This window comes from Perca fluviatilis, chromosome 19, assembly GCF_010015445.1.
Source record: "Perca fluviatilis chromosome 19, GENO_Pfluv_1.0, whole genome shotgun sequence".
NCBI lineage: Eukaryota > Metazoa > Chordata > Actinopteri > Perciformes > Percidae > Perca > Perca fluviatilis.
In genome coordinates, this window is record NC_053130.1 from 6,384,150 (window position 1) to 6,411,496 (window position 27,347).

General features: G+C 41.0%; 2 protein-coding genes across 9 annotated transcripts in view; both read left to right on the forward strand.

The window, feature by feature from the left end:
* Nucleotides 1-352: 352 nt before the first annotated feature.
* Nucleotides 353-12,666, forward strand: si:dkey-22n8.3 (uncharacterized protein PB18E9.04c). 7 transcript variants are annotated; one of them, XM_039783897.1, is made up of 8 exons: nt 353-824; nt 1,387-1,486; nt 2,493-2,588; nt 3,795-6,473; nt 7,986-8,141; nt 9,945-10,005; nt 10,690-10,814; nt 12,466-12,666. In XM_039783897.1, exons 1-8 carry the CDS (start codon nt 786-788, stop codon nt 12,492-12,494), a joined length of 3,285 nt encoding a protein of 1,094 aa, XP_039639831.1. In that variant the 5' UTR covers nt 353-785; the 3' UTR covers nt 12,495-12,666. The 7 variants fall into 7 exon arrangements, with proteins under 7 accessions (XP_039639831.1, XP_039639832.1, XP_039639837.1 ...); XM_039783898.1 differs by having other exon boundaries at nt 7,986-8,123; XM_039783903.1 differs by having other exon boundaries at nt 3,981-6,473.
* A 4,215-nt stretch (nt 12,667-16,881) lies between these two features.
* pdxkb (pyridoxal (pyridoxine, vitamin B6) kinase b) overlaps nt 16,882-27,347 on the forward strand; it is a 30,100-nt gene continuing 19,634 nt past the window's right edge. For both annotated transcript variants that reach the window (XM_039784794.1, XM_039784795.1), the window contains exon 1: nt 16,882-17,241. In XM_039784794.1, the coding sequence (XP_039640728.1) occupies nt 17,161-17,241 (81 nt within the window). In that variant the 5' untranslated portion in view covers nt 16,882-17,160. The remainder of the gene's footprint in view (nt 17,242-27,347) is intronic.

The following is a 27,347-nucleotide window of genomic DNA, read 5'->3' on the forward strand; positions in this document are numbered from 1 at the left end:
CTAGTGTTATAGCCTAGAATCCTGTCAACACAGCAGGTGACGGTAATTTGCAGGTGCAGAAAGTGCTGGTTTTGGATTTTGACAGGATCATTTTTTTTTTCCTGAAAGTAGTCTAGAAATCAAGATTAACCCTTGTGTTGTCTTTTTTTGACGTTTTTGACGCCTTTTTTTCACAGTTTGTTTTTGCTTTTTCCAACGTTTTAAATTGTTACATTACACAAAAACCATTCTGGGTGGGTTTGTGATTTGTGAGCCGGCCCTTCTTCATCACACCACATTTAGGTTCTCGTTGAGGCTTTTATTTTGATAACCGTGGCCGGAAGTCAGCTCGTCTTCTTTTGTGGTTCTTGACCCCAGTCTTTGGAGGCTGTAACCAGAGCGCTTTATGCGCTCTAAAAACACACAGGACAGCTGAGCTCTATTACCCAAAAACGTGTCAGCTAGCTAATAAACAAAGAAAAACAAACGGTTAGAAGTCGATTTAATCGGTTCGGGCCAACGCATGAAGAGGGTCTTTATCTGCGCGTTTACATTAGCTAGCTAAATGAGGTCATTGCGATTTGTTATTTGGCATTTTGTGCATTTTTATCACCCTTTAAAAGATTCCTCAGTGTGTCTAAAGCGTTAAAAACCAGCTTAACACTGTCATGGTGGAGGACGGAGAGCGAAAGGACATGAAGTACTTTCCCAGAGCGACCTGACATTCCTCCTCAACGTTTACCACAGTTAGAAACTTACTTACTATATCCTACACACTTACACAGAGCTGTTTGAATTAAACAACCATGGCCGCTGCATTTGTCAGAAGAGGAATAGGATTATGCGTAAGTATAAGTCATTTTGTTGCTTTTCATTCTCAATTACACATGACTTAAAATTCACCTATGTATTAAACTATGAATTGTAATGACTGAAGCTTGCCTTTTCAATACCTTCACATACAAACATGAATAAAGTATTTTCATAAGGTTGTTGCATGCAATTGCACGTTTACTCAAACTCCTCAGCTGTAAAATGTACAGTTCTCTAAATGTAAACACTAAAAACATAAAGTGAGTGAGGCCCTTCTATGTGTAAAGTTCTTTTCAAAATGACATTTACATAATACAAGTATGTACTTGCAAAATATATAACTGTCATTGACTAAAGCATCTTGGGACAAACCTAAGATAATATTTCTAATGTTGACTTTTTAAACAGGAACAAAACTTAACAGTGTGTGAATACCTGAAAATGTCACCTACCTGTCACCTGAATTACCTTGTGCATCCCCTAACTTGATGTGTGTGTGTGTGTGTGTGTGTGTGTGTGTGTGTGTGTGTGTGTGTGTGTGTGTGTGTGTGTGTGTGTGTGTGTGTGTGTGTGTGTGTGTGTGTGTGTGTCCAGTGTATTAACAGGGAGTTGTGCAGAGTGGTATGGAGGCGGCAAACTGCACTGTTCAGCTCCAAACCGTCAGATAGACAACCCCCCCGCAGGACACACATCAGTAAGACAAACACACTTGATTTTCTGTCACGTCTTTACTTGTAATATCCAAATGTCACTGTATTCTATTCCTTCTACACTAATGGAAGAGTAAGAACGGTAACTAGTGGTGAGAAAGGACCCCTAAACTGACACAAATTAGCCCAGGGACCCACATTTGATAGTATTTTTGCTTTTAGATGAGTTATTTATGTTATTTCCCATTTTTTGGGGATCAATAAAAACCTATCTATCTCTCTATTCCAGAAGGTGAATGAAACTCATGACCAAAATGGTCATACAATCTGTCATTATGTCTCATTGAAATGTTACAAGTGCTTCCTTGAAAAACACTAGAGTTAAGCTAGGTATGTAGTCAGGCTATCAGCAGACCAAGCTCAATCTTTTAAGATTGAACATTAGTCTGGGGAGTCTGCTCTGTGTTTTCTACCGCACAAGAGGCGTGATCAACGGGCATATTTCAAAAGACGCTGTATGCAATTGGATAGTCCTTCAACCAATCAGAGCAACGATCCGGGTGACGTAACAGCGACAGCGGCATCAACGGGTTGCTGCGCTTCAGTGGCCGCCATGTCGAATGTAAACAAGAAGCTGCTTGGTTGCTTCTCTATCGTCATCGTGTTAAACCCGCCAATAGCGCGCCAGGTGGATAAGCCAGTTTGTGATTGGTCCATCAAATTTGTAACGGAAGCAGGATAAATAAACGTACAGGTTTCCAGCCTGAGCTGCAGGGAGAAATCAAATCGCCGGCAGATAGGGCTGGGTTTACCCACTCTACTAGGTATGGCCAATATCGATAAAATCCTCTATCACAATATAATTGTATGTAATATTTGTATAGCAATAAAAAAATATTGTGATCTGCTTATTTTTTAATTTTTATTATATATATATATATATATATATATATATATATATATATATATATATATATATATATATATATTTACAGACCGGCCTCTACTGAAGTGATTTCATGTTCAGTCTGTATTTTCTTTTACTGACAGAGAAAGCCAAGCCTCAGCCAGCGGTGGATGTCGCTAAACTCCTGGAGCAGCTCTTCTCCCAGCGCAGGCCGGGCACGGCGCCTCCTGCTGGTAAAGGTCAGCACATTCAGGATGTCGTGTAGAGCACTGTGTTAAAATATATTCACATTTATGGATTTTTTATTTTTTTTTAAACACAGCAGGTGATGGTAATTTGTAGCAGCAAGGAGCTGGTTGCGGATTTTGAAAGGATTATTTTGTCCCCCTGCAAGGACTCTGAAAATCAAGATTAGGAGGATTTAACTCTTGTGAGCCCCTTCTCCATCACACCACATGCAGTGGTACTTTACCATGTATCATTTGTGGCTTCCGGTTTTTAGACTATTTCAACTTTGGTTCTGTAAATTTGGTGGAATGACATAGACAGCAACACATGGTAAAGCACAGAAAATTGCAAATGACCATAGATTAGAGAACATGCTCTTGAGTGGACTGAACGACAGCTGAGGTTTTTTTTTTTTTTTTTAAATATAATATAATATATTTTTTGGGGCTTTTCCCTTTATTTGATAGTGACAGTGGATAAGACAGGAAAGGAGGGAGGTAAAGAGAGGGGATGATACGCAGCAAAGGGCTGCATGTCGGATTCAAACCCGGGCTGCTGAAAAGGACTTTGTCTACATGGGGCGCACGCTCTATGGGTGGCCCCAAGGACAGCTAAGTTAAAGGGTAATTTCGGTTTTATTGTCAACCTGGACCCTATTCTCTTATGTTTTTGTGTGTAAGTGACTGATAGGAACAACAATCTTTTACATTAGTCCAGTATTAGGCGTGAACGCTGTAACGCTAAACGCCGGTGGCTTTAGTGAACGCAATTTCGCAATTTTTTTCACGTTTTTGTTTAAAAAAAAAGGATCTTACTCTTTGACAGAAAGGTCGACCTCCTTAGAAATCCTTTCCATAATGTTGTCAGACACTTAGAATATTAATCTGAGCCTGAACGTAAATATAAGCTGCACAATTGTCCTATTAACTTACATTGTAGCTTGTTTCGCCGCTGCCGACTGCAGCAATCTTGCTTAATACTGGATGTCAAAAATTGTCACTTCAGTCAGTCACTTAGACACAAAAACATAGGAAAATAGGGTCCAGGTAAAAAAAAACGCAAGATACCCTTTAACAGACTGTTAATTAATTCAATCATTCAAACTGATTTGTTCTGCTTGTTTCTGGTATGTCTGTGCTGAGTGGTTTTACTTATCCCTCTTCCCCCCCTCTCCAATCCCCTTACATCCTCTTTTTTTCCCTCCCTCTCTCCTACAGCTCGACCTGCCAAAGCTTCCTCAGTTCCTACCCAACCTCCTTCCACCTCCTCAGTGAAGGTCTCCACCCCAAATGCTCCTCTTTTGTCAAAGACTGAACCAGCAGTGTCTGTCTTTTCTGCTGCTTCTACTTTTAAACCCGTTGATGCTGATAGTCTTTCGTATGTGACTCTTCCTACAACCTCAGGTTCCTCTCCAAGCAGCACAACACCGGCATCGTTAGGATCAGAAGCAGCGGCGATAGAATGCCAAACCTCGGCTGAAACAATAAAAACCAAAGTAGAAACCGCCACGGAGCCAGTTGAACTCAAAACTGCCACAACACTGCCCTTATTAGCCCGCACGGTGGAGACAAACGCAGAGACATCATCTTTTCCAGCTGCTACACGAGAACCCATAATAGAAACTACAATAGAATCACGAGTAGAGCCGCGCCTATCTCCTGCGGAAACACCAGAAGTTAGAGCTGCTGTTGTTGAATGTCCCGTAGAGCCTACCGTAGATGCTCCAACTGAGGAAGTACAAACCAAACGCGCAGACTCAGGAGTGGTGAATGTCTCACACACTGCCAAAGAAGAACCCCTAATAGAAACTACAATAGAATCCCCAGTAGAAGCCAGCCGTTTTCCTGTGGAAACACTAGAAACTAGAGCCGATGTTGTTGAGCGTCCAGTAGAGCCTACGGTAGACGTCAAAGTAGATGCAGCAGCTCAGAAAGTAGAAAGAAAAAGCCCAGATTTAAGAGCGGTTGACATTTTGCACACTGCAACAGTAGAACCCGCATTAGAAACTACAGTTGAACCATCAGTAGAGACCAGCGCCTCTCCTCTGGAAACACTAGAGAATAGAGCTGCTCTTGTCGAATGTGCAGTAGAGCGTACAGTAGACGCTCCAGCTCATGCAGTACAAACCAACAGCACAGACTCAGGAGTGGTTGATGTCTCACAAACTACCAAAGAAGAACCCCAAATAGAAACTACAATAGAATCCCCAGTAGAAGCCAGACATTTTCCTGTGCAAACACTAGAGAGTAGAGCTGCTCTTGCCGAATGTGCAGTAGAGCGTACAGTCGATGCAACAGTAGATGCTCCAGCTCAAGCGGTACAAACCAACAGCACAGATCCTGTTAATCTCTTGCACACTGCTGAAGGAGAACGCTTAATAGAAACTACAATAAAGCCATCAGTAGAGGCCGGCTCCTCTCCTCTGGAAGCACTAGAGAGCAGATCTGCTGTGGCTGAAGGTTCAGTAGAAAGTACAACAGAGGCGGAAGCAGATACAGCACCTCAAGCAGTACAAACCAACAGCACAGACTCAGGTCCTGCTGAAGAAGAACATTTAATAGAAACCATAGAACCAGGAGCAGAGGCCAGCAGTTCTTCTGTTTCTGAAGGTACAATAGAGCCTACGATAGGAACTGAAGCCACTGATAACCTCTCATGCACTACCTTAATCAAAAATGCACAAGAATCTGCGCCCTTGCCTTTGAAAAACGAATCTACAGTAGAATCACGCTCAGTATTTGTCGCTGTGGAGGAGGGAGTGAGCCAGTCCAAAGACATTACGTTAGAGTCAGTAACGCTCCATGTAGACGAGGCTCTGGTAGGGTCTTTAATAACTGATGAGCTCCTCCGAACAAAATCGATGCTCGATGAAAAGGCAGAAAAACAGTTTCAAGAGTTGTCAGTCCAGACGGGGGTTGGAGCCGAGGACAAAGCCGCAGCTGAAACGGAGAATTCAAGCAAAGACGAGAGTGAGATTTTAACTGACGTTCTTTTAAATCGGGACTCTCTGTCTGAGGATCTTCAAGAGTTAGAAGGAGAAGGTGGCACTTTGGTGAAAGAGCGTCTCTGTCATGTTCCTGCGGTGCTTTCCGAAACTCCTGGCACGTTAAAAACCGCTTCGGATCCACCTGTAGGAGCACATGGAGAGTCTTTGCAGACGGAGGAGAAGGCACTCGAAGCAGAGGCCATGACGCTGGAATCTAGAACTTTAGCGAAAGTGAAGGCTGAAGTTGGAGGCCTTGAAACCGATGTACTGCGAGAAACGAGGAATGCACTCGAGAACGAAGCTGTTGCACTAGCAAAAGAGGAGAAGATGAAAGTTACTGCCACAATAGAAGACGTTGCAGTCTTCGAGGATGCAAAGGCTGACATTTTAACACTTGATTCTATCTCTGAAGCCACCGATGCAATACAAACGGCAACAACTGTTATGCTGGAGTCCACGTTCGGTTCTGAGCAAGGACCGAGGCAGTCTCCTGACGCTTTACTTGTTCACCAACAAGTGGGGCAACTGGATGAAGCGACTGGTCAGGAAGCAGAAAAGGAGTCCGGAGAGCAGCGAGCGAACTTCTTGGAGGCCATGAGTCTGAAGTCTTTGACTTTGGTTGAAGATGAGGCCTCCGTGGGAACTCTGGAAAATGCGTCTCTGAGCGAAACCACCAATTATCTGGAGACAGAAAGGGAGATTGTTGCTGGAGAGAAGAGGATGGAGGTAGATAATATGGTGGCATCGGAAGAGACGTCTGAGGCTTTGAAGATGGAGTCTCTATCTCAGTCTGAAGCTGGCGTTCTGTCTGAAGACCTGCAGACCGATGCACTGATGGATGAGCTACTCTTTTCCGTTCCTGGACACGTGACAGGGGTAACGGAGCATGTAAGAGCTGATATTTTGGATGGTAAGTTTGACTCCTGAAGGCGATTAGCTTAGCTTAGCATTAAGACTTGAAGCATGAAAAAAAAAATGCCTGGCTTTGTCCAAAGTTCAAAAATATGCCTCTCAGCAGCTATAAAGCTCACTAGTGAACATGTTGTTTCTCATTCTTTGATTCGTACACAAACAGACATGTAAAAAATGACATGCTGGGGAATTACATGCTCTAACTGTTTCTTCTTTGAGCTCCAGTTGGCCGCAGTGACACTCTTGGGCAGCAGATAAACCGATATTTGTCAAGAAATTGTCACCTCATGTAATTCAATGTAAGATCACACATTGCTGTTTTTACATTTCTATTTGTGTCAGGATTAAACAAAGTAGATACAGCATGTTAACGTGAGAATCGGAGGTGTATATAGGTGGATTTCGTAAACTTTGGAAAGAGCCAGTTGGGCAGTTTCCCCCTGGTCTTTAAATTAGGCTGATCATTTCCAAGCTCTCCGCAAGAAAGCTAAGAAACGTGTTTCACAAAATGTTGAAATATTCCTTTAAACTCTGTGATGGAGACATAAGGCCGGTTACACAGTGGATGCGTCGCGCGAGCATGTCAGCTGCGTGGCGTGTCCGTTTATATTTCGGCTCCCATGTTAACAGGTTAGAGCTTACACACTGCCTGCGTGAAACGCGTGCATGCTAGAAATAGAACCGACGCCTATTTTTCACGCGACACGCAAGCATGTTGGAAGTGGTGGTGTGTAAAGACATAGAAAAATCCAAGCAGACGCCACGCAGCTGACATGCAACAGAAACGCCACGCTCACGCCACGCAGGCAGTGTGTAACCGGCCTTAGAAATAGATGTGTTGATTGAAACTGAGACAAAATCAGAGGAGATACAAACAGAGCAGAAAGCATTTTGTTAAAGTGCTCATATTATCCTTTTTGGGTTTTTCCCTTTCCTTTATTGTGTTATATATCTATTTTGTGCATGTTATAGGTTTACAAAGTGAAAAAGCCCAAAGTCCCCCCCAAAGGGACTTACCATCTCCAACAGAAAACACTGTTCACAAACTGCTCCAAACAGCTCTACTGTAGTCCAGCCTTTACTTCAGAGACAGACGTGGTCACTTTGTAACACACGTTATAATGCTCGCCTAGCTGCTAGCATGGCACGCCCTCATACTCTGCTTCTGACTGGCTAGTAGTCCTTACCTAGGTGCTGCACATGTACGACTCCCAACAAAGATGGAACAGAAGTGAGACGCCTCACTCTGTAGCTAAAACAGAGAGCTCAACACACAGGGTGAAAAGAGGAGCTGCAGCAATGTGCAGTACAACAAAAATATAATGTTTTCTGAACATTAAACCACATAAACCTATTCTGGTACAACCTCTAAATACAATTATGAACCTGAAAAATGAGCACAATATGAGCACTTTAAGCTGTCAGACATTTGGACTATAACAGAAGTTGAGGCTTTAGTCAGTAGAATCAGCTCTTGTCCGGATCTGTCCTGTTTCCGGGGTTGTTACAGCAACGGTTGCCAGTGGGTCAGTCGACGTCGTTGACACCGCGACTGCAGTCACATGTGATTATCCAGCTTCTCCCGCTCTGAAAGAGGAGCCGCTGGAGGAGGACCAAGCACAGGCTGAAGCCTTGGGGAACGAAGATGGTAAAGGGACACACACGGGTAAATCCAGTTGCAGACACATGCAGATATGTACACAGCCCTAGCTCATATCGGAGCAATTGAACAAGTGGAAAAGAAAAAGTTATTGTTGGATTGTCTGTAGGGCTGCGCTCGATTGAAGAAATTCATAGTCAACTAATACTCATTTAATTGTATCGACTAATCGATTAGTTGATTTAATCGACAGATCTGTAAATCTGAGTTTCTCCGCAAGGAGTCATGCAAAAGCACCACTTTAATTCTTGTGTTTACCAGAGATGTGCTCGTACTTTTCTTGGAAATAAGTCATTCAGCATGAAAAAAGCATAAAACATGACTAACCGACTAAAGAAATCTAAGTTGACTAAGACCAAAACGACCGATTAGTCGACTAATGGTGTAGACACATATAGCCGACGGGCGACCGTTGACAGAAAACCCCGTCGATATGATCAGTCGCGTCCCCGAGGTCCAAAAAACTGCCACAGAACAGACCAAAAAGACGAGAGGAGACGAGATGTAATACATCTCTATAACAGCAGGCGGCGCTAATCTGTAATGTTGCCCAAGAAATGAAAACCGGCAGCTGATTGGACGAACGCGTCACATGGGTTTGTTTTCTCCGGAAATTCAGAGCCAGACTGTCATGGCGGCCGTACAAATACGATCTCATATTGTACTAAAATAGTTCACTGAAACATGTTTCTGAAAACATTTTAAGCCAAAAAAATAGGCCATGCAGTTGCTGAATCTGTCTTCATTTCAGCTCAACAAAGGTCAGTTTAAAAGATTTTCATCAGATTTTGAGAGACTCTAGTCACCTCATTCCGCTCGCCATTTCCGGGTGAGTCCCGACTTCCCTGCCGCCGACCGAACATGTCAGGTCGGCCAAAATGAACGCCGACAGCCCCCCAGACGGACGACGGCACGGGACACACCGAACGGACTCGAGTCACTGACCTCGCCAGACTGTCCCAAGGCCGATAATCGGCCTGATGTGTCCCGGCCTTAAGAGGGAGCAGCCCTAATTGTCTTTTATAACGTTCCAGAATTCTAATTGGATGCAGTTGCCCCCAAATTCCATCATTGAAACGGGGATCTGACAAGCACGTTGTTCTAAGCATACTGAGGCTACATTTACATTGCTACATTTTGGTTTTAAAAACAAATATCGTTTGCTACGTTTACACCTCGCATTCACACTGCTCTGGCGTTTCCGAGCCCCCTAAACCGGAGACATTTGGAAACACTTCTGACCCCATTTAGGTTTGGAATCTCCGGAGTTATGTTGCGGTCTCAACGGCTGCAAACGGAGACCTTTGGCAACACCGATACTGGTGCCAACGTTTCGCCTCATGATTGGGTCACGACGTCTCGTTCTCTGAGACTAAGCTACTAACGTTGCCATGGCAACTACCAGCAACGGGCGAAGTATACATGCCGCCTCCTGTTTACCCCGGCACGTGCATGCCCAGTATACCAGAATGTTGATGAGATATGCGGTTTGGTCGTGTTAGTTTAAACGGAGATTAGTTCTTCTGCTGGAGCTAAAAACACTGCACGGAGATCGCTATTGGCTCAAAACTCTGCATAACAACCAAAACATAGCATTGTAAATAAATTGCCTGAGGCCTTCTACTGTAAAAAAAAAAAAAAAAAAAACATTATTCGCAAAAAATACGTGATATTTCCTAGAAATGAGTTATTTTAAACACGTTGGTCTGTAACGTTCAAAAACTTCATAAATCGTCTAATATCAACGTTGTCTGTTGATATGGTTGGTTTTTAATAGTATTTTTTTTTTTTTTTTCATGTGTTTTTCAGATTTAGATCCAGTCCAGAGACTCTTCCTGGAGACGATCAGAGAATACAAAAACATGCGCAGGTAACGAGACAAAAGAGGTTTCCTGTTATATTTACTAGGATGGTCCCAAGGCCTCTGAACGACCAACAGACTGGTGGTTCAGTTCCATATGGGTTGGCTTGTTAAAGGAATAGTTCATCAGTTGCATTGATCTTCTCATTTAACGCATTGAAGCCTTGGGTCATTTATTAATGCGTAGGCTTTGAATGACAATGTTCTCTGTTAGTAATAGAAAGATATTTGAAATAGAGCTGCTTTTTCTAAAATAAACTGCCATTGTATCAGGCATCCATGCATCAAATTTAAAAGTGCTTCATTTGGAGCATAACTGTTTCAAATAGATAAGAATATAGTTTCTGTCATGTCTTTCAGGTTCTTTCTTATTATACTAAATGCAAATGTTACTATATGACTCGAGTGACGTTGAGTGTTGTCATGTTTATTATTTTATGCTGCAGCTTTGGCCAGGTCTGTCTAATGTATCTCAAGATACTTCCTGTTTATATGATATATATATTATGAAGTACACAGTACCTTTAAAAACGATGACTGGAAGCAGCGATTCCAAAATTTCCACGATGAGAAAAACAAAGATGGAATGCTGAAGGGGAACTGTGATGTTGAGATGTAATGTGCAGGAGACATTTATTAAAGGACAACCATTTCTGGTTTTATTTCCCCCATCCACTCCTCTTCCTCTCTAAGGTTGAATGGAGGACTGTTGGAGGCGGAGCCAGATTACGAAAAATCCCTGTCAGAGGAGACGGCAAAGCTCCAGAGACTTTATGGAGGAGGAGACCTGAGCAGCTTCCCTCAGTTCACCTTCACCGGTGAGAGAGAGATGCAGTGGAGAGAGAGGTTCAGTCACAGAGAACTGTTAGGACTTTAGACACAGCATTATATGTAGAGCTGTATCAGGGGAAGGTTCTGGAAGTAAGTATTCCTTTCATTTGCTTCACGGATATTCCAGAAAATCCCTCTGTGCTTGAATGTGCTTAACCCTCTGAGGTCTAAGGGCATTTTCACATATCTCCTTAAATTGACCTTGCATATAACCTGATCCTTATGTGTTTCATATAAAAAAATTTCAGAACAAACTCGGCTTTCCGTATAGTGACGCCCAAATGTTTTCTAGAGCAATGTGTAAAGAGATAATTTGGGGCTAAAGCTAACACGTTGATGTTGGCTTTTTTGGAAATTCCTCAAATCTCTTTTGAGAGCAATCCTTACCTTATGATGTGTTGTATGAATTGTTGCGGTGATTGAAATGACTTTACCAAAGTCTTAGGTTATATATGATTAAAATAGTAAATAAATGTCTGAAATGAAATTTTGTAATATCGCTTTTTGAGTAGGAGTTTTGTCAAACAACGTTTAGATGTGCCACTGCGTCTTTCGTCCTCAAAAGGTTAAAGCTGTGCTTAAAGCTTTGAACCGAACAGCTCGTACGATATACTGTATATACAGTGTGTATGTATACATATATATATATATATATATGCATACACACTGTATATACAGTATATCGTACGAGCTGTTCGGTATATATATATATATATATATATATATATATATATATATATATATATGAGCTGATGATTTAATAGAGATACAGTATCTACACTGACAAGATGAACTTTCCTTATCAGTCATCATCAATAACAAGTAGTGCTCAAGGGATAATTGGCCTATCACAGATTATTCATTATTGGTATATGCCCATAAGAAAACAAGAAATAGACCGCCACTTTTTGAACGGGTCCGTGTGATTTTCCCCATTCATTTATTCTATTAACCTTTTTAGAAAATGCTTATATTAAGAGTTTTAAGCCTAAAACCAAGCCAACAAACTACAAGATAAATCGTGACCTTAAAACATTTGATTTTGCACAAAAAACGAATTGGAAAGAAAATACAGATGTACAAGACTGTGTACGTAACAATCGTAGAGTTCAGTGGAAGCAGCTCAATAGTCGTTCGCTGGTGAGGTAAACGTCAGCTCCACCAATCAGACACGTTGCTGTTATGCTTAGGATTGTGTAACCCAGTATTTATCTGGCTCGAATACAAAACCGGGTCAATCTGCCCTCAAGAAGCACATCATGTCTGATGGAGCTGATTACAGTCACACACTTTTGGAGTGGTTAAGATCTCCATGGTAACATAACATATCTGATTGATTAACTCACTTTTGGATTAGTGCATAGTGTAGTTTTTTTCAGTAGGGATGCGAGAAAAACAAACACCTTTTTAAGGCATCACAATGACATACATTATGGATAATAATCCAATTAATTATGGAGATTATGAATTGTATTTTTACCTCTGGAACATGATGTTTCAGCTCTGTAGCACTGCAGCTGATTCATAGGCACTTTTACACTGCACAGAATCATTAAAGTATATGTATAGTGACCAAATGAAAATAAATATATTCCCAAATATGTTCCCAAATATTACTTACTGCTGTTTTCTCTTTAGAGCCCAATATGGACCAGGACTCCAAATGATCCATGACGCCAACTTCCTACTCTTCATGCTCTTCCTCTGACATCTCTCAGACTTCCTCCTCCATTACCTCCTCATCTCAATTTTACTACATGGGAGAACAACAAAGGCGAGAGAAGAGGAAGCTCATCACGTTTGTTTGGGTTATCTGACATTAAAATAAAGGAAAATGTATACCTGGATGTTTGTTTGTACTGTGCAATGATGATAGTAATAATTTATATAAATACAGTATATTAATATTATATTTTATTAAAGCAGCACTTTCAAAAAAGTAAGTCTTGTGTTCTCTGTAGTGGGAGAAAAGATGAAGACTCTGACAAGCAGCTGTTATAATGGACTCCACTGTGCTAAGTAGGTCAGCATGGAATATGTTGTACTACCAAGGCTCGTTTCTATTGTTGTCCAGTCCAGTCTGTCTGTCCTTCTTCAGTCTGGTCCAGTTCACTATTTAGTCCAATCTGGTTTAGTTTAATCCAGTCCAGTCCCCTTGGAGATCAGCCAGATCTTAACCTTTTTCTCCTCTTCTGCTTCATCAGACACTCCAGTGACTATCCCAACCCTCCTTTAGTCCCAACAAACCCAAACCTGTGTGTGTGTGTGTGTGTGTGTGTGTGTGTGTGTGTGTGTGTGTGTGTGTGTGTGTGTGTGTGTGTGTGTGTGTGTGTGTGTGTGTGTGTGTGTGTGTGTGTGTGTGTGTGTGTCAGAAAGGCAATTAAAGTGTCACAGAGCAGTTGAGGCCTAGATGAACAGCAGGTGGAGCTGTTAGTTCAACGTCTCTTGTCTACCTCCCTCTGTTTCTACACATTGATAGGTTTTTATGTTAGTTTTCTTTGGTAATGTCTGGTATGATATCAGCCTCTTTTTACATTATCATTTATGTGTCTTCCACCCCTGATCAGTTCAGTTCAATTTTATTTATAGCACGTTAAAAACAACCATAGTTGACCAAAGTGCTTAACAAGCTCAAAAAACCAAAACAAAATGATAATATACACAAACAATACACAATGCAAAATAACCAACAGTAGAAAAAGGTCAAGGTATCAAAGCTCAACTTGAATTGAAATCCAACGAATCGTAGTGGGTCTTAAGCAAGGACTTGAATGTTCCCACGGTCCGAGATGTTCTTATATGAATAGGTAAACTATCCCAGAGGTTTGGAGCATCCACTGCAAAGGCTCGGTCACCTTTATTATTTAACCTGGATCTGGGCACATCTAGGAGCATCTGATTGGAAGGCCTCAGTGCTTTGACAGGTGTGTGGACATGTAAAAGCTCAGATAAATAAGAAGGCGACGACCCATTTAAAATCTTAAAAACAAGCAATACAATTTTAAAATCAATCCGGAAACAGACAGGAAGCCAGTGGAACGTGGCCAAAACAGGTGTAATGTGGTCACGCTTTTTGGTCCCGATTAAAAGTCGAGCTGCTGCGTTCTGGACTAACTGGAACCGACTAAGGGATGACTGATTCAATCCAACGTATAAAGTAGTCTAATCGAGATGTAATAAATGTATGTGTGACTCTTTTGAAGTCTTTGTGCAGCAGGTAGGGCTTGACCTTAGTCAATAGTCTCAGCTGGAAGAAGCTGGTTTTAACAACAGAACTAATCTGTTTGTCAAATTTAAAAGGACTGTCAAAAATCCCACCCAGATTCTTGGTAAAAGGATGAATATGGGAACCTAAAGTACCAAGAGCATCTACACAGGCACTAAAATGTTCAGCATGCCCAAACACAACAACATCAGTCTTATTGTCATTGAGACAGAGAAAATTCTGATCCAACCATATTTTGAGATCTCTCAAACAGCAAAGGCTGAAGTGTGTCATTATCAATGTTTTTTACGGGCAAATAGACATGTACATTGTCTGCAAAACAATAGAATGAAATGTTATGTTTTTTTTTAACCCTTGTGTTGACTTCAGGTCTTTGACCCGTTTTCAATTTTTGTTTTATATCACTAAATATGGGACGTAGAAATAAGCGCTGAAAATGTAAAGAAGATAAATTTAACAATTTAAAACGTTGGAAAAAGCAAAAACAAGGTTGACGGAAAGACAACACAAGGGTTAAATGGACCCTAAGCGCAGCATGTACAAAGAAAAGAGCATGGGTCCCAAAATGGAACCTTGGGGGACCCCACAAGAAAGAGGGGCAGCAGATGAAGAGCAATTACCAAGGTGGACAACAAAACTCCTATCTGTCAAGTAAGATTCAAACCATTTGAGGGCTATGCCCGTAATGCCAACACTTTGTTTGAGTTGGGATAAAAGGATAGAGTGGTTGCCAGTGTCAAAGGCAGCAGTCAAATCTAAAAGCACTAAAACCAGGGGCGATTCTAGGATCAGACCTTTAGGGGGGCTCAGCCCTTAATGAGAATGTGACATGGATTGCCTTGAAATCATAAATGGAACTAAACTTGACACTTTATAAGTCACAGTAATAACGACCAATTTGACACAATGTTCTAACATTCAGCAATTTTAGTTGCTTACGTTTCAATTTGGGTTCTAATCTGCGCCATGAAATGACCAACTTCTTCTCTGGGGACTACCAACGTTAAACTTTACAATCGTCTCCTGCTCTCCCTCTGACGGATAGAGACTCAGCCAAAGGCGGGAGTCTGGCACAACCTCCTCTGATTGGCCAACACTACGTTTCTGTTGACCCCTCACTGGGTTACAAGTGCATAGCATTGGCTACAGTGACACAGGATATTAAACCTGTTTCAAGCCCTTTGAACCTATAATTGTGTGTCCTCTATCACTGACAGACAAGGTGGCAAACTCTCACTTGAAGCACCAAAATTGTAAAAAAGAAAAAAAGAAAAAAAAAAAAGGGCTGAGATGAAATTTAGGGGGGGCTTGAGCCCCCCTAAAAAGACTCTAAAATCGCCCATGACTAAAACAGCAGAGTTTCCTGATCAGAGGGTCATCTGAAGAAAAGGGAGGCGAGTAGGTATCAGTCAATTAACCTTAATAACACAGTGGATTGTAAAGCACTTATAGATAAAGAACAATTGAGCTCAGCTTTTTAGTGTCTCATTCTTAAACTTAATAATAGGAACTAGTGACTTTCAGTTGAGTCATTACCTATATTAGCAGTAATAATAAAGCCCTTACCGAAAGGCAAAGTGTACTGAGTGCCTAACAAGAAGGCATAACTACCAGAATAAGCGGCCTAAAAAGTGAATGCATTCAAAACAAGCCGTTTATTTGATGTTATGTGAAAGGACACAGAGGTTTTTAGCTCCTCTCGGCCATGAAAGTGAGAGTCATTTTCCTTTATGATCCCTAATGTTGACCGTAGGATGATAACAGTGATTGCTTTGGGTCTATAATTGCCATGATGATGATGATGATGATGCTGGTGAATGTTTCATATTTTCCTCCAGCAGCAGCAGCAGCAGCAGCAGCAGCAGCAGCAGCAGCAGCTAGGCAGTCCGTAGTGATGGTGAGGCTCGTATAGGCCTAAATATCCCATCATCATGAAAGACACTTGTTGTGTGAAGTGCCGAGTCTATTTTTAGCCTGCTGTGCCCCAGGATGTATTTTGTGGTTACCCTAATGGCTGCTGGGCTTTCATGCATGTCACAGGGTTCAGTGCAGCCACTAATGTTCAACCGCTATGGCTGATTAAGGCCTGTTTGTACCAGGCTAATGTTAAAATATGTTCTACCAGTGCCGCTTACTTAAGTTGATATATTAATATACTGATATTAACCAGTATGTGTCAAGTATGTTTGTCTGAAATGCAATCAAAGCACCACATAGAGCAGTCAAGGCCTGGATGAACAGCAGGTGGAGCTGTCAGTTCAACGTCTCTCCGTTTGGCTTACCTCTGTATACCTCCCTCTGTTTCTATGCCTCACACTCTCCCTCTGTCTTGCTCCTATACCTGCATTTGGCTATGTTTGTTTGTGCATGCACTCTGTGTCTCTCAGCAGCACAGCCGACTGTTGTGTGGTGACAGAGGCAGTCTTTGCCAAGTCAGATCCCCCCCCCTCAGTCACGACTCTGTGATAAATATGGTGTGAAGCACAATCAGAGACACACATACACACACACACCAAAAAAAAAAAAGTGCACCACCAAGCTACATCCTAAAAGATGCACTATAAAAAATATAGAAATGTCCTTTCTCCTTTATTTTGGCAGGGAAAAGACAAATCTGAATAGTAAATCCACTTAAAATGTTTCCCAAAATAATTCGGCTATGTAAAATGGAGTGGTAGAATAGAATAGCACAAATAGAAGAGAGTTGTCATTCACATGTATTCAATTCCAGCTGTGTTGATGGTTGATAGGGATCAGGAGGATGCGCTCAGTGGCCCTTTGGTGACGTCACATGGTTTAGGCGGTCTCTCGGATTGCCTGCACGAAATACCGGCGTGAGGCGTGTGTGTGTGTTTTGTCCTTCAGTGTAGCTGTCTCTCTCCCTCTCTCTGTACACACACTCGCTGCACATCACCCGCTACAACCACCACACGCGCTCACACACACTGTATCGCACAGCTGGTTAGCCTGCTAGCTAACGTTGTTTCATTCCAACTGACGGCGTTGTGTTTGAATTTAGTTTTTTTTTTCGTACTGTTATGTGTAGACGTGATTATCGTTGAAGTAACGGATTATCTGCATCCCTCCTCGGCTGACCGGCAGCTGCCATGGAATGCCGTGTTCTGTCCATACAGAGCCATGTAGTCCGGGGATATGTGGGCAACAAGAGCGCCTCCTTCCCATTACAGGTAAATACAACTTACGCGCACCCATTATCGGACAGCGGGCGACGATACACCCGTTATCGGACACGACCGGTGCCTGAAATGGGCCATGAGTACAATTAAAGCGTCCACATGACTACCCTTCCTTCTAATGGTTAATAACACTATTATTAATAGGATGATTTTTCTTACCAAAAAAGGCTATATATAAAAAAATAATAAACGATTCATTTTGAAAACAAGCAATGCTATGTAAAATCAGACATTCAGCACCGCCATATAGCCCAAATGGAATGATCCTTTCTTAACCACATTTTCAGTCTGTGATGATGATTCGACCATTGGTAAGATTGGTAAGGTTAGTCGAACTAGACTCCTGGCATCGAATCATCGATTCAGAGTCACCCTACAAGATATACTCATGAATATTAATATATCTAAGAAACATGCAACGGTCATGGGTACTGGCACCTCTTTTTTGGTCCAATTCAGGCACTTGACATGCTTGCCCACAAAACCGAACTGTGGCTTTCCATCAACGCTTAAAGGACAATTCCGGCGCAAAATGAACCTAGGGGTTAATAACATATGTGTACCGAGTCGACCGTTCTCTGGGATCTGTTTTCATGCTAATCGAATGCGTCTCTATCTTTAAACAAGCTACCGCAAAACCGGTGGTTACTGGCTAACGCTAGCTTTCGGGGCACTTGGTAAATCACTTTTTATACCACTAACAAGGCTCAAAATAGCACCACACTTAAACGGTAGCATAATGAGGGTCCCTACATGTAAACCGAAGCATTGAGAACTTTGTAAGTGTACAGACAGTTTATTACAAAGATAGATTATAAAGACAGTAGCGTTCGTGTTTACATTCAGGCGCTATCTTAGAAAACAGTCATGAGCAGTCGAATCACGAACGCCGTGTTTGAGCTATGTTACTGGTTACTGGTTGCACGGCGTTCGTGGTTCGATAATCTATCTTTTTGATAAACTGTCTGTACACAACGTTCTCAATGGTTCGGTTTGCATGTAGGGACCCTCATTATGCTACCGTTGAAGTGTGGTGCTATTTTGAGCCTAGTATGGTACCGTGACATAAGTATCGTGACATAAATATCGTGATGATATCGTATCGTGGGGCCTCTGGTGATTCCCACCCCTAGTAATGATCCTTGCTAATTACATCGTACAAAGTTCGTACAATCTTTGCTAACAGAAATCGGTCATTCAATTAAACTGTCGCTGGATGATTTAATATGTGGCTGGGGTTACTTGTACTCCCCCCTGCTATGGCTAGGTGATATGGAGAAAATATAATTATCACGATATATTTGAAATATCAATATCGATATTGTAGGGTTGACAATTGGTGCTTTCACATAATATTTACACAATGAGATTTTTTTATAAATAATCATAAGTAATGTGGATATAATGACTAAGTGGTTAAAGGCAAATAATAGAACATGCTGGTAAGTTCAGATATTGACCTTTACTGTAATGCAGCCAGTAAAACCAGGAAAAGACGACACATGTCACATTACGATATCCAAAATCTCAGACGATATCTAGTCTTAGATCACCATATCAATATAACAACGATATATTGCCCAGCCCTATCCCCCACTATTGTATAGTGTAGAGGCCACAAACAATGGTATTGCTATACGTGCTGTAAAAAAACTCAAATAACAGTTGTTACCTAAATGTCAAGTAATAAACCTGAGGTGTCGTTCAAATTGTGTTTCCGTGACAAAATCTGTTCCCTCCATTCACCTAGTCCTCAAACCATTTGACTGAAAGATGTGAACTATATGGATAATCTCGTGGTAGCCGACGTCTTCTTGTTGTCCACGTTATTCATTTGACGATGTGACGAGGAGGAGGAACGCTTTCTCTCTGACGGCGAAATTGTGGCCTGACACCTGGGATGGAGTCCCATAATGGAGCAAGGTGTTTTTCTGTCATGTTTTATCGCCCATCATGTGTTGCTTAAACTATTGACTAAATGCCTGGCTGTAGAGCAACGTTGTTAATGCCAGAGGTGGCAGGGTTGTGTCTAATAATGGACCTCCAGATGAGTGGTGACGAGAATGAGGATAATTTATATGTGGAAACAAGCTTTTTCAGGCTCAGTCTTCAGTCAGCCTGTGACAGTGTACTCCGGGCCGGTGCGGTTGCAAAAGATAGGTAATGATAATCTCAGGGGCCGGAGGGAAACTTGTATCCAGCCAGTTAACCAGTCACCACTGTGTTGGTGCCTCAGGTTGCCATCATTTGCTCACAGACAGGCAGGTAATGGTCGTGATGTGTATGGGAACATCTAGATGGACACAAATCCAGCCAGCCTCCTGCGGTGATAACCTGCAAGTCCTGTACGACAGGATCGACAAATAATCAGTACAACAGTTTGCTGCTTTGAGTTGTCTGATGAACTTGCACAGATTGGTGGAAAAGGGTTTATCGTGGCCGTTTTCTTCCTTTACCACTGACATAGTAGCTGTTCGGGTTTCTGAAAGTTGAGGATTTTGCCAGATCGTGACTGTGTTTCATTAGAGTAATTGCACACATGGACTTTGTTGTGTGTGTGTGTGTGTTACAAAGGGTTAAAGACCACACACTTAAGAGACACAGTTGTTTCTAAAGTTCAGTGACACTGAAAGCAGTTGGCATTTGCTGTGAATGAAGTGTGTATCGATTACTGCTAAAGGTTGCCCCGTTAGGGGGATGTTTTCCTCTTTGTTTACACAGATTAATTGTGACCAAAGCTGTCTACCATCTATCTTGTCAGCATTACAGCCAGACAACAAACGGATTTTCTTAAATTACTTAAATTATGAATCTCGTACAGACCTAAATTTACTCATATTGCATTTTTAAATAAATGTACATAACCAGTTAAACCAAACGGTGACATCCTGCCAAAAGGTCAGCCAACCAATTAGCTTACAGTCAAGTGTATTTAACTGGTAATTAATAAAAATAATTATATTAGAAGTGAGCTAACATGAGAAGGAAATACATGCCCTGATGAATGTAAAATAATCTTTGTTATCGTTAAGGGTGTAAATCTGCTTATTTATCTTAATATAGATTTGAGGTCCTATTGTCAGCCGTACTGGGCAGTGCATTGGGATGTTTCTGTATCTTATTGTAATGTTTTACTATGCTCAGGCTAGTTTCTGTTAAAGCTGTATTGGGAAACCTCAAACAAAGTTCAAAGTCACTGCTTAGCTTATACATTAATAAGATGCAAGTGACCATAGCAAGCACTGACTCTTTACATTATGTTAATGGTTAATCTTTAGACTGACTGTCAGCTAAATGTGTTCACCACAGTAGCCAGCAGAAGTTAAGGAGAGTGATGCTTTTATGTTTTTTGGTAATGTCTGTCATGATATCTGCCTCTTTATACATTGCTATTTATATGACTACTACATACGTATGCGCAGTAGGGGTGCACGATTCAGAAAATTCTTTATATCGAAACGATTCGATTCGATTCAATATCGATTCAAAAACAATTCTCGATTTAAAAAACGATTCTCAGTATATAAATGTAGTTACTTTTCCCATGTGATTGCAGTAGACGTACAATAAAAAAAAATTTGATTTTTGGAATTCTATGAATCTAAATTTTGAATCGGTAGAGCTTGAATCGCGATACGAATGTGAATCGATTTTTTTGCACACCCCTAGTGCGCAGTCTCCGTGCATAACGTAGAGTTATTCCTGCAACGTGTAACGTTAGACAGCCAATCAGCAACATTATTAGATCTCAGTAGAAGCATGCTGCATGCTTATTGGCTCCCTGACGCTGATGAGATTTACTCCTTAGACACTGAAATTGGGTACTGAATGACGAGGCATTTTTCGATACGCGATACTTTTGAGGCAATTCATTCGGTGCCTTAAAAGGTATTGAATTCGGTACCCAGCCCTACTCCCACCCCTGATCAGAGTCATCTGAAGAAAAGGGAGTGGAGTAGGTATTAGTCAGTTAACCTTGATAACACAGTGTGTTGTAAAGCACTTATAGATAAAGTTCAGCTTTTTAGTGGCTTAACATGTGTCTTGTTCTTAATCTTAATAATAGGAACTAGTGACCTTCGTGTTGGGTCATTAAGCTGGTTCGAGAAAAGACAGGCCTGTACAGAATCGATCACCAGCGATCGCCTCCTAATGTATGCCGGTTAGATTTGTGTCCGACTTGAACCCGACTTGCTGTGAAGTTATGCACACGTGGGCAACGATAACCTCACGAGATCGAGGCGGCAGCCGTTTTTAGAGCCAGGCACCGCAGTTGCTCTCCACCGACTCCAACACCCAGGGCATGATGGGAAACGCCTGGCTCTCACCTGATCTAACAGCTGATTGGTTCAGAGTTGACTCAGCACTATGACGTTTTATATATAGCCTAAACTTTTCATTGTTTTTGAATTGGAGAGGTTTTGATTGATCTTTGTCTGATTTTGAAGGCCTTTTCTGGTAACAGAATACATGTTGTATGGCGGATGGTGACGTTCAGTAGTCAGAGGGACTAAATAAGCCTTTACCTAAAGGCAAAGTTTACTGAGTGCCTAACAAGAAGGCATAACTACCAGAATAAGTGGCCAAAAAGAGCAAATACGCTCAAAACAAGCCATTTGTTTTGTTATGTGAAAGGACACAGAGGTTTTTAGTTTCTCTCGGCCATGAAAGTGAAAGTCATTTTCCTTTATGATCCCTAATGTTGACCGTAAGATAATAACAGTGATTGCTTTGGGTCTATAATTGCCATGATGATGATGATGCTGGTGATTGTTAGTTTCATATATTTCTCCAGCATCAGCGTGGCAGTCCGTAGTGATGGTGAGGCTCGTATAGGCCCACAGTAAATATCCCATCATCGTGAAAGACAGTCACTTGTTGTGTGAAGTGCTGAGTCTATTTTTAGCCTGCTGTGCCCCAGGATGTATTTTGTGGTTACCCTAATGGCTGCTGGGCTTTCATGCATGTCACAGGGTTCAGTGCAGCCACTAATGTTCAACCGCTATGGCTGATTAAGGACTGTTTGTACCAGGCTAATGTTAAAATATGTTTTACCAGTGCCGCTTACTTAAGTTTAGACACTATTAACCAGTACATTGTAATAAACCTCTCTGAATGTGACTCCTGCTGCTTACAGCTTAGACAATGCAAATCATAGTTAAGTTCACTGTAAATATTATTTTTATTATTATTATTATTACTAGTAGTAGTGGGACAAATTGATGCATCTAGCTTTTAAACACACCCATATGTGTTGATGCCAATATGCATTTTTAAAGTGTTAACATTCATAAGATAACACTTTATTGATGTTTTTTTACGTTGCTAATGAAAGTGAAAAAGTAATAGTTTTACAATCACCAAATATTGATCCTAAAACCTGTATGTGCCGGTACAAATCATTTTTCAGAGCATCTTTAAATGTTTGTAAATTAGTAAGATTACATTTACGCTGTATGATTATGCAGATTGTGTCAGTACTAAACTGCCTTCACAAGTCTTTTTAGTCTTTTTACAGGGTTCCTGCAAGTCAAGCAAGCTATAAAACCTAAATTCAAGTTTTTAAATAGCATTTTACAATTTAAACGTAACTATTGACAAGTCTAGATGTAGTGATTTCTTTATGCTCTGTTCCTCTGGTGAGGCAATAAACCAGTCATACAAATGGCACTTCCAAATTATTACAGTGATGAAATTGGCCTTTTTTTTCATTTTTCAATTCCTAAATCTAAGGAGACAAACCCTTCAGGCACCTTTTTTTTACTTGAATGAGATGTTAAGAAGGATAATAATGATCTAAATGTCAGAGAGGTATATCCTCAGAAGACACCAGGTTGGTAAGTAAACTATACCTTTACAGTGTTGTAAGTGTACTTGGCTAATGCATTAGTCTGTGAATGAACCATTATTGGTGCTTGTGGACGTAAGCAAAAAAATGAAAAAACTGTATTTTAAATTGAAGCTGATAAATGGAAAGCCCACAGGCCAGTGAAGGAGCTGCTCTCACTCAGTCACACAACCATGATTCAGTTGGTGTATAAGATAAGGGATAAGATAATGATGATGTCAGCGAGCGCGCAGGGCATCCCTCTCTCTGTGCTGACAGGAGAGAGAATCTCAGGCCTGTCGGCAGACAGGAGACGGCGGTATGAGGAAGCAGGGCTTTGATTGGCTGCCACTGGATTCCTCCTGGTGACGTCACGCCACTGAAGATGGAGACAGGCTGCCTTAGAGCTCGGCTGGATAGGTTCAGCTTTCACATAGAAACAAAATTCAAATCCACTGCTGTCTTCTGGCACAAAATTAGGGATTAGTGCATTTTTCGATACGTATATTGAGTTCATTTGAATTAGTATTATTTTGAAATAGTTTAGTAGTCAGTGGTTTCCTCAGATTTCCTCCTGAATGCAATAAACAGTTGCTCGTTCAAAATACAAGGACATTTAATGAAGGTAACACTGCCCAAGGGAAAAACTAAGCAGGTTGTTGATGTAGAAGTCCACTGAGGGAGAGACCATAAAAGCTGAATAAGTGAATTATCAATGTGATAGGTTGTTTATTTCTCAAAGGGATGGTTTCCGTGTCCCTGAAACCAGCAGGGATGCAGGGTTTTGCTCAGAGACAAGGAATATTTGCTGACATGTCACTACCCTGCTGTTCTGAGAGTGAATCTTTATGCTTTGAATGTAAGAATGATCCACACTTGGTGGGGGAAAAAATCAAGGGCCTTGGAACATATTTAACTGGCAGCTCATTTAGATTTAGATAGGTCTACTGATGTTGTCCTTTAGAGGAAACCAACAATGGAAAAAATTATTCGGTGTTGGTAGCCAGACAAGCCTGTATTCAATGCATATTTCTAGTTAATATAATAAACTTGTTTTTGTGGCTAAAGCTGAAATATGTTAATTCATGAATAACTTCTTGAACAGATAACTAGCTTGATAATTGATTAATCATTCAAATTGTTAAGCAAACATGCTGGTTTTGCTGGTTACAGCTTGTCAAATGAATTGTTTAAGCATGCAGCTTTTTGCCAATTTCATGTATTTGTCAATTTAATATCTGTGGATTTTTTGAAGCTACGCTTGCGGCGTGTGGTTGGTCGGCCGGGTTGACTACTGTGGTGGATCCTGTATAGGGTTGGGTATCGTTCGTCGATACCCGTGTCTGTGTTGTTTTTCCGACAACGGCAGCTGCACACTGCTTAACGTCCCGCTGTTGAAATCCTCTCCAGTGAAGCACAGACACCCTTTACACTGTTTAGCTGTCAGCATTTTAACTGTGTTTAATCCAGCTGCTAGCTAACGGTAGGCTAACGTTACCTGCTGTCAAGTGAAGTGTTTACTAGCAGCGATGCTCCTGTTGCCTCTAACGTCTGTTTCAGAGCATCAGAGAGCAGCGCAGAATGCATTTAAGTGGCACCGAAATCCGCGTTGCAATTCAGTCGTTTAGGCACCGGTGCCGTATTAGCACCGGGCTTCGGTACCCAACCCTAATTTCGAAACATCTCAACAGCTATTAAATGAAATTGTGTACAGTCATTCATGGTTCCCAGACCATGAATTGTTTGTCTGGTACTTTGATTTATGACCAAAAGAAAACAAATGACATTCCCATCAACCTTAGCTGTACTTTGTGTGATGCTATTAAGCAAATGTTAGCACGCTAACGCGCTAAACTAAGATAGTGAACATAGACGGACGGAATTTGTGGCCGAGATGACTTAAGTTGCCGACGGAGCTGACGCGCATCACAGCATTGCACCGGGAAAGGGCCGATCATCAGCGTATCTACCCAGGTGTCCTGTTTCAATCACTGCTGATCGGTTCCATTGTTGTTGCTGACATGGTTTAAAATGAACTTTTTCGTCCACCAGCCAAATGGCTAGTGAATGTTCAAATTTTACCAGCTACTCAATAGATGATCATTGTTTTTTTGGCTGGTGAGTGAAGCAAATCTGCCAGCCACTTGCATATTTTACCAGCATTTGGCTGATATGGTGCTAATTCTGAACCCTGGTTGCTGATAAATACCCGTGCCTACGGCAGAGTCATTTGTCCTGGGGGGTGAATGCCAATTGCAACCTTTCCCATTACAGACAAAAGCCAGATGTTAGTGAGTGTAAGTGGGTTCTTTGGCCAGTGGGAAAGGGGTTGTCACTACCCGATGTGAGTCAAGTGCTGGTGTGAGTTGCGCATGCGTCACTTTGCGACAAGTAGTCTACAAGAACCTTCTAACGAGAGATGTCTGTAATGTCACTACAATAAAAATCGACCTACATAACGAAGTTCGTTCACTGCTGGCTACAAGTTAGCAATCAAACACAACAGAGGCTGTCACTTGAATGGCGTTTTGAGCTAACGTTAGCAATCAAACAGTTATAGATAGCTAAAACGTTTTTGAAATGATTTCCATCATCTCATCTTGAGCATGCGCAACTCACATCTGCACTCGACTCACAGGGGTATTAGTCTTGCTGTTGTTAGTCCAACAAAATAACACATCAATTTGGGCTGCAGTAGCACATGACAGTCATTTGATCTAATTCTATTTAACGTATACTGTCCTGTTAATAGGCTGATGCAAGAATAAAAAGATGGTACAAGGAAACAAACACTGGAAACATATGTTTAACAATGTGCAAATTAACAGTGAACGTACAGGAGCAAACCCAAAGCTGAGGGACTGGCTGCTAAGTCACGATGCAGTAAATGTAACGTTTGTGTTGACTCAGATGTGATCGGTGTATATGTGTCACTGACTTGAGGATTATGAAAATGGCGAGAAAGAATGTGACCTAAATAACATATTCTTAGCCCCATCTACATCTGTAGGCTGTAAATACACGGTTTTACATCAACAATCAATTTGCATCCTGCTTAACGAAAGGAGCATGTTATAATGGACAGGTTGCTTCTATGTGAAAGAGTCCTGTTTCTAAAACAGTAAAACACATCTTATTCACGACTCTGTAATGGAAATGTAAGTAAGTAAGTAAGTAAAGTATATTTCTATAGCACATTTAAAAACAGCTCGCGCTGACCAAAGTGCTGTACATAGCGCATTAGCCACAGGGTAATAAAATAAAAATAAAACACACGTACAAATCAGTGATTTAGGCTAAAAAGTACATCGAAAGACAGATCTTTGAGAATAAACTTAAAAAGCTAACACCAAAACCTAAAAATCAACTCTTAATTCAACTTCAAGTCAATGTAAGGTAGCTGAGAGTCTTGGTGACACACTTTGTGAGTAACAAGAATCCTTTCTCTTAAATGGGAATTTGTTTATTTAAAGTTCAGCCTGCATTAAATCCTACCTTCATAATTCATTCGTCTTAGAGATGTTGATTTAATTTGATGGTCATTTTGGAGGCTGTAGTTTGTGTTTTGAATTGTAGCATACTGAAAGTGTTTTTAATATTTACTGTAGCATTTATCATTTATACCAATGTATAATATAACATAATATAATTCAACAGCACCACAAAATACAGCCCTTAAATTGACCTCAAAGGGGGCGCCTCTGCAGCCATGAACTGCAGCGTCCCCGGTCCATCCTTAAATAACACCTCAATGAAAATGTTTTAAAAAAATATTATAACTTCCATTAATGTAGGATTTACTGCAGGGTAGTTAGACTGCATTAGTTCTATCAAGGTGTAGCCAATAAACTGGAAATTGAGTGTACATAATATTATTATTTCATATTTACAAAGGGAACGTGTATGCTGTTAACCATAGAGCTGGGCAATATATCGATATTATATTGATATCGTGATATGAGACTAGATAACGTCTTAGATTTTGGATATCGTAATGTGGCATAAGTGTTGTCTTTTCCTGGTTTTAAAGGCTGCATTACAGTAAAGTTATGTAATCTTCTGAATTTACCAGACTGTTGTAAGTGTTCTATTATTTGCCTTTACCCACTTAGTCATTATATTCACATTACTGATGATTATGTATCAAAAATGTCATTGTGTAAATATTTTGTGAAAGCACCAATAGTCAACACTACAATATCGTTGCGGTATCAATATCGAGGTATTTGGTCAAAAATATCGTGATATTTGATTTTCTCCATATCGCCCA